This window comes from Prinia subflava, chromosome 13 (genome assembly GCF_021018805.1).
Source record: "Prinia subflava isolate CZ2003 ecotype Zambia chromosome 13, Cam_Psub_1.2, whole genome shotgun sequence".
Taxonomy (NCBI): domain Eukaryota; kingdom Metazoa; phylum Chordata; class Aves; order Passeriformes; family Cisticolidae; genus Prinia; species Prinia subflava.
Window position 1 is genome coordinate 11903833 of NC_086259.1, and position 14216 is coordinate 11918048.

A 14216-nucleotide genomic window follows, 5' to 3' on the forward strand; every position below is an offset into this window, starting at 1 on the left:
CAGGCAACCAAACTGCCATGACAAGCAAACACTGATTTTTGTACAATTTCCCTGACGTCCTTTATTGAAGTTCATTTCTATTGCTGAATCTGCCTAATTATCTTTTACCCTGTAGGGGTAAGGTGATACTCTGTGTCTGTTGGTGGCAAAGCATCAAGCTGGTTCTGAACCCAACAAGCCACAAAGACCTTCCTGAGAGCTCTGCAGGGAGGGAGCGAGGTGAGCACGGTGAGCCCTGAGTACAGACCCACACTCTGTGCAGCCTCAGCAGGAGGGGGACAAGGAGCCTTGCTCAGCTGCCCTGCCCTGTGTAGGGTCTGTCTCAAAATCCATTATCCAAATGTGTGCTGCAAGGCACTGTGTGGGAGCATAATCACAAATCACTACAGCATATCATCATATCTGTGACATAAAAGTAGGCTGAAAAATAGTAAAAATGCTTAGCCAGGAAAATAATGTTTAGTAATTCCTTTTTTTTTTTTTTTTTTTTTTTTTTTTTTTTTTTTTTTTTTTTTAATATATGTGAGATAGTTTATCATCAAGATTAAGTCAGGTTTTGTTTTTTCCTCTTCTCTGGCATAAATAAATGCTTTCCTATATGCAAATGAGGAGAAAATGTGGCCTCTTTCAGCAACAGTAACTATCTGCCTGTTGCTACCTTAAAATCACAGCGATCACATCTGGTAACTGCCCTTTTCTCATGTTTCCACTAGTTTTCAGACTTCCTCTTGTGGTAGCTTGAGACTGCGCATCTGGATGTTTTAAACATACAAAGGAATTGCTAGAGCAAGCAAAAGGGAAATCGGTGCTGAGAGCTAAGATGTGCAGATAAGCAACTGGTGCACTTTGCAGCTAAAGTACCGGAGCGACAGCGGGGAAAAGCTTTTCCTAAAGAGGAGAGCACGAGTTTAGGCAGAATGAAGACTCACACTGGCTGTGGCTTCGTTTTTAAAGTACTGTTCATCCAAGTATATCTTTTGAACAAAACTTTAGCAGCACCATCACCAATCATTAAGTTTCCTGGAGACAGCACTCCCAAAACAGACAAAGAACTAGCAGTGGTAAGTGTTGGTTTCATCTTTGCTTCAGATTTATATTGTTGTTTCATAAGCAGATGTTTCTTTCTTGTTGCAGCTGAGGCTAAGGAATGACTGTAGCATTCTTTCCCTGGAGTCTCTGGAAGTGCTAGCTAGCTAGCAAAGGTATCAGCTTTCAAAAGTTAAAACTGGAGCCAAGTAACGTTTCCTCTCTTAAAACTTTTTAAGCCAGCAAAGAAAGTCAGTTTTTGGGGATTTTTTTCCCTGAAGTCTCAAGATACAGAATATTTTCATTAAATCATCATGACTATAATCAAAAAATTGCTATATGGTAAGAGGGGAGGAGGGCAAACGAGACATTTTTTTACTTAAATCAAGTAGAAATGAGGGCAGTCAAGGCTCCCTTAATGCATGTATCACAGCTTTCAAAAGTGTTTTCCAGATTGTTTACCGGGAGTTGCATAAACACAACTTTAAGGGACACTACAACTGAAAGCCAGCTCAAATTTCAGAAACCATTGTGACTAGTTTTGACTTTGGAAAACAATCTCACAGAGGTTTAAAGAATTCCTTTTCCCAAATCCAATCTGGAACAAAAAAAAAGGAGTTTGGATTTCTGTGATGTTAGCAAATTATAGCTATAACTCTACAGCATTTCATTCCAACCTTTTTTTAGCTCTGTGGATGTTCATAAAAGTGACATTATGGGGAAATCCATTTAAAGGGAGATTGAGATGGATTATCCTTGTTTTAACATGTAAATTATAGACTAACTTATAGTCTAAATTATTTCTCTTCTTCAGCAGCAAATCCATTTTAAGGAGGATTGAGATAAATTATTCTTATTTTAGGACATGGAGATTTGAAAGTTAGTCACTTTTCTTCAAGAGTTTGTGTGCATCTTGCCAGCTTGCCAGGTTAAAGAAGGTCTGGGGGAGGGTAGAGAAAGAATTCCCAGTTGGGAGCTGTGTCGGAAAGTTTAGGACAAACAGACAAACTGACCCAAATAGGGAATTCCTCAGTTGTTAACAAAACAAATTCATCCAAGGTTTTGCCTTAGCAGCACAGTAGCCAAGAGCTGGGGGTGGGGGCAGTTCATTTGGGAGAGGAGAGTGGGGTCTCATGTGTCTAAGAGCAATTCAACCACTCTAAGAGAATCTATTTTCTTAGACACAGCCAGGCATTTATTCCATATTCCACATCTCCCTCTCTGTTTCTTTCAAACAACCTATTTATTATGTGTACTCAGAGGAAAATTACAAGCTGGTTTAACACTGCAGCTCTTCTTTGTCTTTCCTGGGGTATTCTTGGGCAATGCTAACTGGCTGCCTTTCCTCACACCCTCCATCAGAACAGCCCCAGCACTCAGCATCAGCACACAAATTGCTATGTTGCAGCTGGACCCTGTTTCATTAATGGGCTGGATCAAAATTCCAGATCACCACAGCTCCCTGCTGACTCTGGGGAAACTGCATTTCACAGCCTAGGCCAAGATGTGGTTTGCATAGACATTACATTTTCTTCAAGATTCTCTCCTTATAGAACAGCTGATCATGGTCATTTCTCATCTTCAGTAAAATCTCCATTTTAGGAAAAACTGAAAGGGGTTAGCTTTTTATTTAGAATCCTGGCAAGTAAAATTCTTTACCATGCCTCAGTTTATGTTTTTGATTGTGTAGCTTGCTTCCAAACCTAAAATGGCAAGAGCAGCAGCCTGGTTCTCCAGTAAAGGTCAGTCCTGATGTACAATCTGTATTACACCATGGTACATTATTGGGGGATGCAGGCAGAAGCATAAGAGAATCCATCAAACTAGATGAAATGAAAACTAGGATAAGAACCAAACTGCTTGTTTGATTATGTTCCTAATGCACTTCACATAATTTCCAGGCCTCGTTAACTACGTGTGGAGACAGCTCAGTGGAAGCAAAGATGAAACCACTCTGCATCCTTTATTTGCTAATGCCCCAGACCCCACTGGAGAAATACCACATCAGAAGTTACAAAAGTCACAAAAACTAGCCATAGTCTGTGCTTAATCATGATGGATGGAGGACCTTCTGAAGGAAATGGTGTAACATCTGATTAAATCCTTTTCTGAGTAATCCTTGAACCATTTCCTATGCTGGGCAGATGAGGTTAGCCTGGACTTTGTGAGGAAGATGGTGAAAGCTAGGCTTGACCAACTGCAGTTATCAAATATCCTCTGCTTTATTTTGGCGGTGTTGTGGTTTTATGCCAGTCTCCTGGGTGAACTTTAGCAATTAATTACATACATGAAACAAGGTTTCTCTTGGGAATACTTGCTGGCACAAGAACTTAAACATGCAGTCATTTTGTCAGGCTTCTTGTAGTCCTCAGTTTGAAATAGTTCTCCCTGATATTCCTCATCTATTTTTTGCAAACATACCTTTATCTTATTCAGGTGTTTTGCTCCCTTGGACTCACAGTTGGGCTACAGTACCTGAAAGGTGTTTCTTCCTCAGCTGCAGACTGTTTTTTATGGAAAGATCTGTATCTTGCAACCTTCCTGTCCCACAGCACCACTGGCAAGGGCTTCTCTCCTCTCTGTGCAGTGCCAAGCACCCATTTGGGTGCAGTTTGGGAATACCTGCCATTTCACATGGCTGGAGCTCCTCTTGCACAGAGGGGCGTAAAACACTGTCAACGCATCCTAAAGGGGAGGAGACTTTTGTAGGTATTATTTTAGGAGATGAAAATAATGTGGTGTGTGATGCCTTTTGGGTCCCTTAGACCACTCTTTTTTAATAAGAAAGAACTTTGTGAACTGCCACCATGGCTGTATCAGAAACATCAGTCTGGCCATAATGTGCTGGAGCATTCAATGGAGTTTTAAGTATGCAAATATTGATTGGCTGCAGTGTCCAAGCAACTAAGATGTTACCAAATACTTTCTTCCTCAGGTCTTTGCAATGTTTGACTCAAAAGCAAACACATCCAACATTCAAACAACTCTGTCTGGTTTGAATAAAGTATGGGGTTTTTCTTTGCAATCACTGTGCTCTCATTTGTGGGGTTGCTCTGATTTCTTCAGAAGTTTCTCAATAATGCAGATTCTTCCAAAAAATCATTGCACAAAATCTAAAACTGCAAGCAGATTTATACATCGTAAAGAAACAAAAAAAAGACAAACCCATTTTTACTTTGTAGTTCTACATTAAAGCTCTATGCTCTAATAACTAAAAGCAATTCATTAAGTAAAGGTGATAGCTAATAGTGGAAATGATTGTTTAATTAGCAACATCATGTGATCAAGGATGTTTTCTGTCAATTAACGAGCTTCTGCTGGTCCCTCACATACTAGTAATTGTAATTTTGAAAAGAAAACTTGCAAATTACAGGTGAAAAGCTAACATGGAATTATGGCATTTGTTTATTTATTTACAATGATTAACTATTTATTTTATGAATTTTAAAGTCTTTGTTCTGTGCTTCTTTTCTCCAAGCAATACCTGAACAAATACTATGGCTGCCCAAAAGACAGTTGCAATTTATTTGTCCTGAAGGATACTCTGAAGAAAATGCAGAAATTTTTTGGGCTGCCTGAAACAGGAGATCTGGATCAAAACACTATTGAGACAATGAAGAAACCTCGCTGTGGTAACCCTGATGTAGCAAATTACAACTTCTTTGCAAGAAAGCCCAAATGGGAAAAGAATCATATAACATACAGGTACAGACTGATAATGGTGGGTTCTGTTCACATAAACCCATGGCACTTCCAAGAACTACAGAAGGCACTCAGAAATGCGGGAGCTGTTTAGAGGGCTAGACAAGATTCCTTGAATTAGAATCTCCTGGTGTTTGGATAACTACCAAATGCTTTAACAAATACCTCTGTCATTTCAAATTGTAATGGATCGGGAAGAATCATCTCAACATCACCTTTCTGGTTCTGGTTGAAACTAAAGAGATTTGGGGTTTACTCTTTGCTCTGCAGCAAGCATCCTAAGGGAGCTGGAGCAGGGGTATCTCACCTGCCCATCTGCTCCAGGAGGAGCAAAGTACTTACTGATTGCAGAGGCCAAACTCCTCTTCATTCCGCAGTCCTAAAAAGGAGATGATTAAATACATTTTAAAATCAAACAACTGTATTTCAGATACATACAAACATGAGTTACAAGCCTATTTCAGTAAGTTTGGCTTGTTCTAAATTCATCTTCTTCTGAAGAGTTAGGGACCAATACAGCTCTCATTGTGGTAAAAAAACTCATTACCTTAGGTGGTCCATGAACAAATATTTACCACCAATGAGAGAAAACAGCAGATTTGTCTTAGCTGCTTGATTTAGTCTGCTGTTCCCTCACAAGTTTGGACTCAAAACATCCCTTGGGCTGCAACTAACCTAATAAAGACTGCAAAAGCCTGTTGCAGCTCTCACAACTCCTGTTTGCTTCCTCTGAATTTTCCTCATCCTCCTTAGGCACAAAGAAATTTCCCTCACTATGCACAGCCCCAGCAGCAAGGAATTTAAATGGATTATAGCAGGCTATAATATAAGGCACTAAGAAGTCCAATTCAAATATATGAAGAAGAAAGCAACACACTTAAGAGTTTGTCCCTTTCTCAAGTCAGGCCTACAGGTTTATCTTATGTGCTTTTTCCTCCTATTTCCTCATGTATTGCCAATGTATCCCACACACAGCTAAAGGATTAGCATTCCACAGGGATTAAACAATATACAGATGGCAACAGAGGTGAGGGAGAAGGACTGCTTTTCTGTTCTTATTAAAGAGCAAAACAATCCACACTTGAAATTTTCAGAATGTTACTGAGCTCCTTTTCTGGTCTCAATGCTGATGCAAAACCCAGAATATTTTGTGCAAGGCCCACTGCCATCCAGGGTTTACAGCCTCTGGATTTATAATTTTCTTCTTGCTGCTTGTGGCAGTGTGAGTCAATTCCAAAAGAAAATAGACAGTAAGTGCCACATCTGAACATTTCTCTGAATCAAAGGGAGCTGTTTAGACCTCAGGTGCAGCTGTGTTATCTCTGAGCTGATATCACTGCTGAGCCTACTCAGTGTGTTCAGCAGTAAACAACTAATACAGGGAGGATGTTTGTGTGTTACTTAACTGTTGCTTTTATCCTCAAGGATTATAGGCTATACCCCGGATTTGGATCCTGAGACAGTAGATGATGCCTTTGCTCGAGCCTTTCAAGTCTGGAGTGATGTCACACCGCTGAGATTTAACCGAATAAATGATGGAGAAGCAGACATTATGATTAATTTTGGCCGATGGGGTATATTTTTCTATTTTTACTTATGTTTTTGGGTTTGTTCCTTTCATTAATCTCAGTTTAGAATGATCCACCCTCAATAAGCACCCATGAGCCTTTCTAGCAAACCTTGTCCTAGTTCACACTTGGCTCATACAAGCTAAGATCTAATTTCACTAAGACTTTTTCTTGTCATGAGAGAGAGAGAGAGAGAAGTATTTATACAATATCTTCAGACTATGTTCATTTTTTCAAAAGAAAATTGCTAGGGGCAACATTTTATTTTTAAATTTACAAATCAGAAATAGAACTGAAACATATTGGTACAGATTTTTAGATAGTGTGAGTTGGCTTCCTGCCACAGAGGAGAATGGAATGCCATCATACTGTTTACATATATATAGCTCTGTATGCTGTTTTTCAGTGATAGTGGTGAGGGTCCTAACATATTAGAGCTTAAAAATGGATTTGTAACTTCCAATTTTGACTCCATAGCTGGTTTCCACTCTTTTAGCATGGCAGAATGCAAGCTTTCAATGCATTCTTTGGTCTTGAAGGATTTAAAAATATGGATCATAAGCTGAACTATGGTTTGAGTACAGCTGATGATGGGTGACTTGATTCATTTTCATTGTGCACGTCTTCTCAATTGATTTCGGTTTCCTCTGAAAGAATGTTTATGGCTTTTCAGTGTAAACATGGGGCATGTAAAAAGTCACAGAATTTTTAATGCTAATGAAGATACTTGTGCAGCCAATTACTTGGGGAGGTAGACTTTGGAAGTTAAGCGAACAGCTCAAAGAATAACTGGACTCTTTGTCAAAGCCTTCCTTCATTTCAAGCTGGTTTTCCTTGCTTTAGCTGCTGACGAGTTGACCTCAAAAGCTGCAGAGATTCTGTACACTCAGGACTTCAGATCCTCATCCAGACTGGCTCAGTTTGCAAAAAAAAAAAAAAAAAAAGTCTTACAAAAGCAGAAGTGTTTCTGCTGGTTTTAGTCCTTGCTGGCTACAGCCAGCTAAGAAACTGCAGGCAAAGAGCTCCTGCCACATTTAGTCATTCCTATCACTTCACTGCATGTCAGATTCACAGAGGCTGAGACATCCACGAGGTTTCTTCATTTTTATCTTTTCTCTTAAGTGAAGGGTCTACTTTGAAATAAATGGGATTACAGCACCTAATATATGTCCGAACCTTGTCCTTCACAACTGCCACTCCAGTCTTCTGAAGGGAATTAACTGAACTAGTATTAGCAGTGACACCAGCCTGAAATCAGTGTAGCAGAGGAGAGAATCAGGCCTGTGTATTTAGGGCTTCTGCTCAATGCCAAGACATCAGCCCAAAAGACCAGAAACGATGCAAGTGGAGATGCTGGCAGGCAGCTTTGATGCACAGGTCAGTGTGGTGGGAGAGCTATGAATACCAGGGCTGTGCCCGTGCCAGCCGGCCTTACCCACAAGTGGTGTACTTCCAAGAAAAGCCTGCCGTGTAAGAACAGGAGAGCTGCTTAACCTGCTCTGCTCTGGGAGCAGCCTGAGCCTTGGAGTGCTTGAAGTGAAGGAGGAATGGGCTCCCTCAGGGCTTAGAGCAGCGAGAGCAAGCTGGTTTTCCAGGGCTCACTGCTGAGACACCCAGCTGGGCCTTCCTGCTGGGGTAGAGAGTATCCTGCACAAAGGAAGGAGCACAGCAATCTGAGGTGCAGCAGAAAAGAACAGCCTGCAAAGTCAAATCTGCCTTTACTTTCCAACCTCTGTGTTGGAGAGTGATACAAACTAGCTGAAAATATCCCTCATCTACAATATTTCAGTTACAGCTACCTATCAGCCTCCACTGAGAAACAGCTCTGTGGATGCTGTCATACATCTCACGTACAATAATTCACTGTTCTTGACAATTTCTGGTTTCTTTCCACCATACTTATGAGATAGAAAATACCATGCTGTGACAACTCTAGTACTGGCACTTCATGTTCTTTGTCAGAACTGGCTGCTTCTCTTCTGGATCAGTCTTGCTAGCACAACCCAAACCAGTAAATTCACTCACTAAAGTGTTCTGGTGCTGTCTTGGATGGGAAAGTCCACATGATAATCATGATTCCTGTATAGACTCTGCCTGAGGTCATTAGAAATTGCTCTTTTGTGTGTCTTTGCTCCTGCAGAACATGGTGATGGCTATCCCTTTGATGGCAAGGATGGGCTCCTGGCTCACGCCTTTGCACCAGGGCCAGGAATTGGAGGAGACTCCCACTTTGATGATGATGAACTGTGGACTCTTGGGGAAGGACAAGGTACCAGACTTTTTCATGTGTCATGTTTCACAACATATGGCCTGCTGGCTGCTCTATTTTAAAGCTACATTAAATGCTTTCATTGTCAGTAAATATTAGGAGGTGAAAATTCATTTATACCATTTAAAATTTATGCCATTAAAAAATGCTATGGATAAGTGACTTATCTATGCATTAGTATATATTCCAGGCCAAATACTGTATTCATAAGACTACTGTAATAAACTGAAACGTGACAAACTGAAATAAACCCCTGGATCTGGGTGTTTCTGTGTTTCCACCCTGTCTCCCCATGCTACAACAAATGTCATGCAAGGCCCATTGGAAATACTAAAGTGGTTTATGAGGCCCAAAGCATGTTCAGCTCATGTACAGCTGCTGCCTGGAACCTTTGAAACTATACTGAACATTTAAGACCACATTACTTAAGAAACTAAATTACTAAATGTATTAACAGCACGTTTTTAACTTTGCCTTGCCATAGTAACAACATATATATTTTTCTGGGCTCATTCTAACACTTGACTATGAGTAATATCCATGTAATTATTTTAAAATTACCAGTTTATATTTCAGCTATGATCATCTTGCCAGTAGAGAGATCAGCAGCATATTGAATTTCAAAGTGGAAATTCAGGCTGCGTTTCTAAATCAGTATCTTCCAGGAAAAGAAGATGTCCAGAAACTCTTATTTTCTGTATCAACTGGTAGCGAATTTCACCACTGTATTTGTTCTCCTTACAGTGGTCAGAGTGAAGTACGGAAATGCAGATGGTGAATATTGCAAATTTCCCTTCTGGTTCAATGGCAAGGAGTACAACAGCTGCACAGACGCAGGACGCAGCGATGGCTTCCTCTGGTGTTCCACAACCAAAGACTTCGATGCGGATGGGAAATACGGATTTTGTCCCCATGAGTGTAAGCAGACAAATATTTCTACCGGCTTTTTCCTTGCAGACTGTTCCCTTCTTTGCTCATCCACTTCTTCTTGTGCTTTTCCCACTTCCTTCCCTTTCAGATAAAGGAATGAATGTCTTTCAGAAATCATAACAACATATCAGTATCTGTACAAAATTATTAGAAGTCTATGAAAGCTTCTAATAATATGAAAGCTTCTGCACTTAATTTCTACCTTCTTTCATATCTGGAAACATCCATTTCCAGATTAGACAAAGTGTATAATGTCTTCATGTAGCCAAAACTTTTTTAAATTATACACAAGATTATCATTATTATCTTTCAAATGTATTTATGACACTATGTTTCCTGTTAAAACAAGAAGAAAACATATTTCTGTGCTTGAAAATCTTGATGAGTCGTTACAGCTTGAGGATTTAACATTTCAGACAATTTATTGGTATGAGTGTTAACTTCATCTCCTGTACATCACATGGCAGGAGACCTTTAGAGAAGCAATTAAGTATAATTGGCTGTAGCCTCCTCAGGTAATTTCTCAGCAGTGGGAAGAGCAGAGAAGGTAAGGTGCTTTCAGGCACTCGTTCCACCTCCTGTTTGCTGGTTCCTGGCATATATTAACAGCCGTTCCCAGTACTGCAGTTTCCCACATTCATTTTTTTCCCTTTGTACAGAATTGATTATTAGATTTGGGGAGTTTCATCACTCTTTTTACCTTTCATATCAAGCCCTGGGTCACTAAAACTCCTGCCTACTAATCTTGGGTCATAACAAATAATAAGAGAGTTTCGAAAGAGAACAAATCAGAAAGCAATGGCGCTTTTTTCAGATTCATGCCAATCCTGCTTGAAACAATAGTACTAAACTTATTTATAGTATTATTGCCGAAAGAAAATTAGTGATGCTTAAGCCTCAATCTAACAAAACATGTTTAGGGATTTTCTAGCCCAAGAGTGCTCAAGTAGAGCCCAACATGTCCCAACACACAAGCACTGTCACACATGTACATGCATTAATATGTACATATCTGAAAAGAAATGCATTTTTCAAAAGTTTGCAGGTATGTGTACAAAGAAAATGTTCAAAACAGGATTCTCTGGAGTGCTGTTGTAGACAAACACTAAATGGATGCCTGCTTGACAAATTTCTTGGGCTTTTTCAAGCGAGACCATCCAGTTTCAAATCCAAGATTACATATTTTCTGCATCAGGATGGTGGTGGTTTCCAAAGGCAATCTGTTGTAGTACATATCAGTCTTCTACCCTAATGTGGTAAAAAGTTATTCTTTAATTTCCAACCCCCCAATTGCCTGTTATAGATCACGTTTAGAGCTGGGATCTACCCTTGTGACTATTTATACAGCTATAGAGGATGAACAAGCAGGAGCATGAACTTTACACAGACCACAATTAATTTTTAAAAAAGTTATTGTTAGTGGTATGACTTTCAGAATATTTTCTGCAGCAGGCTATAAATGTGCACATGCACATAACTGCACAGTATTTTTTTCTTTGTGAAACTTTGTGATCTCCTTCATTTCCCACCTTTCCCTCAATCTCCTCTTCCTCAGATCAATTCATTGAGACAGAAAAGAGAAAAAAAATGGCTCATTTCTTTAAAATACTGCAAGCACTCATGCAGTCAGAAGGAAGCACAGATTATAGGCAGCTAGAGAAACGGAGATCCACATACCCTGACTGAAACATCTTTGTAACATCCTAAAGTCATGCAAGGCTGGAAATATAAGCAGTAAAGCCCTGTCAGGGAGAGCTGGTTCTGAAAGTGAAGTTCCTGGAAATGCCAGTGTCAAGGTCTCTGCAATGGAACAGAAGGGTTTCAGCCTTTTGTTTCTGATGTAATTGTTTTGCAAGATCCATGCACAGTTATGCACAGATGTTTCTTATTAAATGTAGAGTGGCATTGTTCACTCATTATTCCAAGGCACCATTTGCTAAATCCCAGCTAATAAATTCAGATAGGGGAGGATTTACATCAGACAGGCTGTGTTGGGGGCAGCATTCCTGGTTGTTGGCCTTTGTTTCCTCTCATGTTTAACTCACTGAGGTTAGTTTCAATTCTTGTTATAGAGCCACAGTGCATATATGGAATCATCTTTAATGCTATGGTGCTGCACCAGGCTTTTCTGAAGTTAATCCCAGATCTGTATCCCAATTTTGTAAACTGGTTGAACTATAGTTTGTCAAAGCAGAAGGTAAAGCAGGAAGTTATTTACCTACTACACAAATCTTACAGAGGTGTGCTCAACTTCTTTTTTGCCATATGGGATCAAGGGGTCTTGCTATCTCTCATTTCCAAACTCCACTGACGCTACAGGCAGTTTAGGCTCCTATTCTTGGTCCTGCAACATCCAACAATCTCTTCTCTGCCTTACCTCCCTCACACTCATCCCAGTTCCTGCAGGCTGCTGCCCAACTGCTCTCCCAGGCAGAGCCCTGCTGCAGCTGCCTCCAGCTGGGATCTGTGCCATAGGGCTTTAGCAGCCTTCCAGCCTGAGGTTTCCTGACATCACAACTGGTAGTTTTTTCTAGGAAGAGCTAAAAGTGAAGTCCACATATTAGCAATGTCCAGTCTGAATCTGCTCTCACCTCAGTGTATCTTCGAGCCAGTTTTTAAACTGCTGAGCTTACCCCGATGCAGAACAAGGCCCTTTAAGATCCCCTTACAAGTAAATTGGGATTTTGTTTTGGGGAAACTGCCCCAGCCTCCAACTTTCATTTACATTAAAGCAATCTTATACTAAACTGGGGGGGGGATTGGAAACTTAATAAACCATTGTTCTTACCATCACATGATGTAGCCTCAAGCAAAATGAAAAACTGCATTCTGACTGTGACTCAGAAAGGCTCCATGCAAAGTCAGAGACTGGCTTTCCATATGGTTTTTGCAACTTAGCCACATGTAAACCAATATAAAAAAGGCTATTAAAATGCAGAGTTTGCCAGACCTAGAGCTGGAAGCAGCTCGTGGTAAGTGAGTCATCTAAACAACTCAGTCTAACTTTGCTCTCCAAGTCTATCACTGCTTTTTTAAAAAAATAAAGTTCTTCTACAATTACAATAGCCATAGTCCTAGTTAATGCACCTTTCCTATCTTAGTAAGCTTCTGAGACAAAACCCAACATTTGCAGCTTGCTCTTTTGGGGAGGCACAGTGTGTGTTGCAGACAGGACCTTATCCATGCGAGGATGCAGAGAATAGAATCACTCTGCAGGCAGAGCAGAAGCTCAGCACACTTGTGTGTGTGAGCCAGGCCTGCAAAGCTCCAAGTCCTGTCATTAGAGGGGCTGGAACTCCTATAACTTACTGGTTCATGTCCCTGATGCTGTGGCCAAGTACTGGTTTAAGTGTAAAAGGCAAAATGGACCATCTGTGTCACAACAGCCCATTATCTGGAACCCTTTCCCAATCACCCCTAAGCAGGAGAGGTCTGGGGGGTTATTAATGCTACCCTAAAGAAGTACAGACATAAACAATGCCTCTTCCCATGGCTGTATCAGAATAAGCAAAGGCAAACCCCCTCAGATCCTGTAATGGCTGTTCAGTCATCAAAAACAGCAGCAAAGTTAGAAATAACCTGCCAAGCCCTTCCACATACACATTAGGGTTTTAACTGCAGTTTTAAACTGGATGAGAGAGAGGGGAAAAGGTGCCCTTGGACCTTAAAAAGGCCAAATCATGCATGCTTTACACTCGGATTTTGCATAGATAAGTCAGTCTGCAGTTTTTAAAACTCCAGGGGAACTAGCATATGAACGCATGAAGGATTTTTTTATCTCTGTTCAGGGCAAGGCCCAGAGCAGTTTGCTGCTTTCACAGTTTCCTCTTAGAAGCACGTGGCACAGCACATTGTCCTGCCACAGAGGATTCCCACTGACAGAGCAGCCAGGAGAAGACACAGTCGGATTCACAAGATGTGATACTCCAAGCCACCTGCATTTTCATGGAACTCAATTTGAACACACAATTTTTAAATATCAGCATGCGAGATTGTATCTGTCTTCTTCTAGATATTCCAGAAAGTTTTGTAAAATCCTAAAACCAGTGCCAGAACTCAAGTCATTTTAAACTGAATCACTTTAATCCCTCATCCATGAGAAAGATTTCTGGTTCTCAGGGTTGAGCCATGGGGCCTTGTTTGTGCATATGGACAGACCATAAACACTCCATCCCCTCCCCCAGATGACCAATACAAAACCTTCAGGAACACTGACCAAGAAAAGGACAGGAGAAGCCTCCAGTGTTCAGCTTTCTTGGACCAGTCATACTTGTCCTCTCCTGCTTTTCTATTGAGTGGCTGAGCAGGGATTCTCAGAAGTGAGAAGCAAACATAGAGGAAGAACCTGCAGGTTGTTATTCAATTTTACTGTACACCAGCATTTTAGAGAAACTCTGCCCAAAGTCTGCCATTCTAGCTAACATCTCTGACAGAAGACAAATGAATCAGCACAGAGCTAAGGAACATGAGTGATTTGCTTAGAACCTTTGTTCTAAATGCTCTTTTAAGGAATATCAAGTTGTGTTACGGGTTTGTGTTAAGATCAGTCAACCATTCCCTTCTACACACTTGTGAGACTGTAACTGCCCTGGTCCCTCTTGCCAAGGCATTTCAGTGCTGGTGTAAAACCAGAGGTTTTATACTCAGAGGTTCTGAACATGAAGTGCGGCACACCTGATGGGTGTCCAATGTCTGTCCAGACCCAGGCACATTCCCACAGG

The 14216-nt window shown here is 40.7% G+C and overlaps 1 protein-coding gene across 1 annotated transcript in view; it reads left to right on the forward strand.

Moving 5' to 3' along the window:
- Positions 1-737: 737 nt before the first annotated feature.
- The window catches only part of MMP2 (matrix metallopeptidase 2), a 28559-nt gene continuing 15080 nt past the window's right edge, over positions 738-14216 (forward strand). The window contains exons 1-5 of the mRNA XM_063410753.1: positions 738-1061; positions 4505-4731; positions 6154-6302; positions 8437-8565; positions 9310-9483. Coding sequence (XP_063266823.1) covers positions 918-1061; positions 4505-4731; positions 6154-6302; positions 8437-8565; positions 9310-9483 — 823 coding nt within the window. The 5' untranslated portion in view covers positions 738-917. The remainder of the gene's footprint in view (positions 1062-4504; positions 4732-6153; positions 6303-8436; positions 8566-9309; positions 9484-14216) is intronic.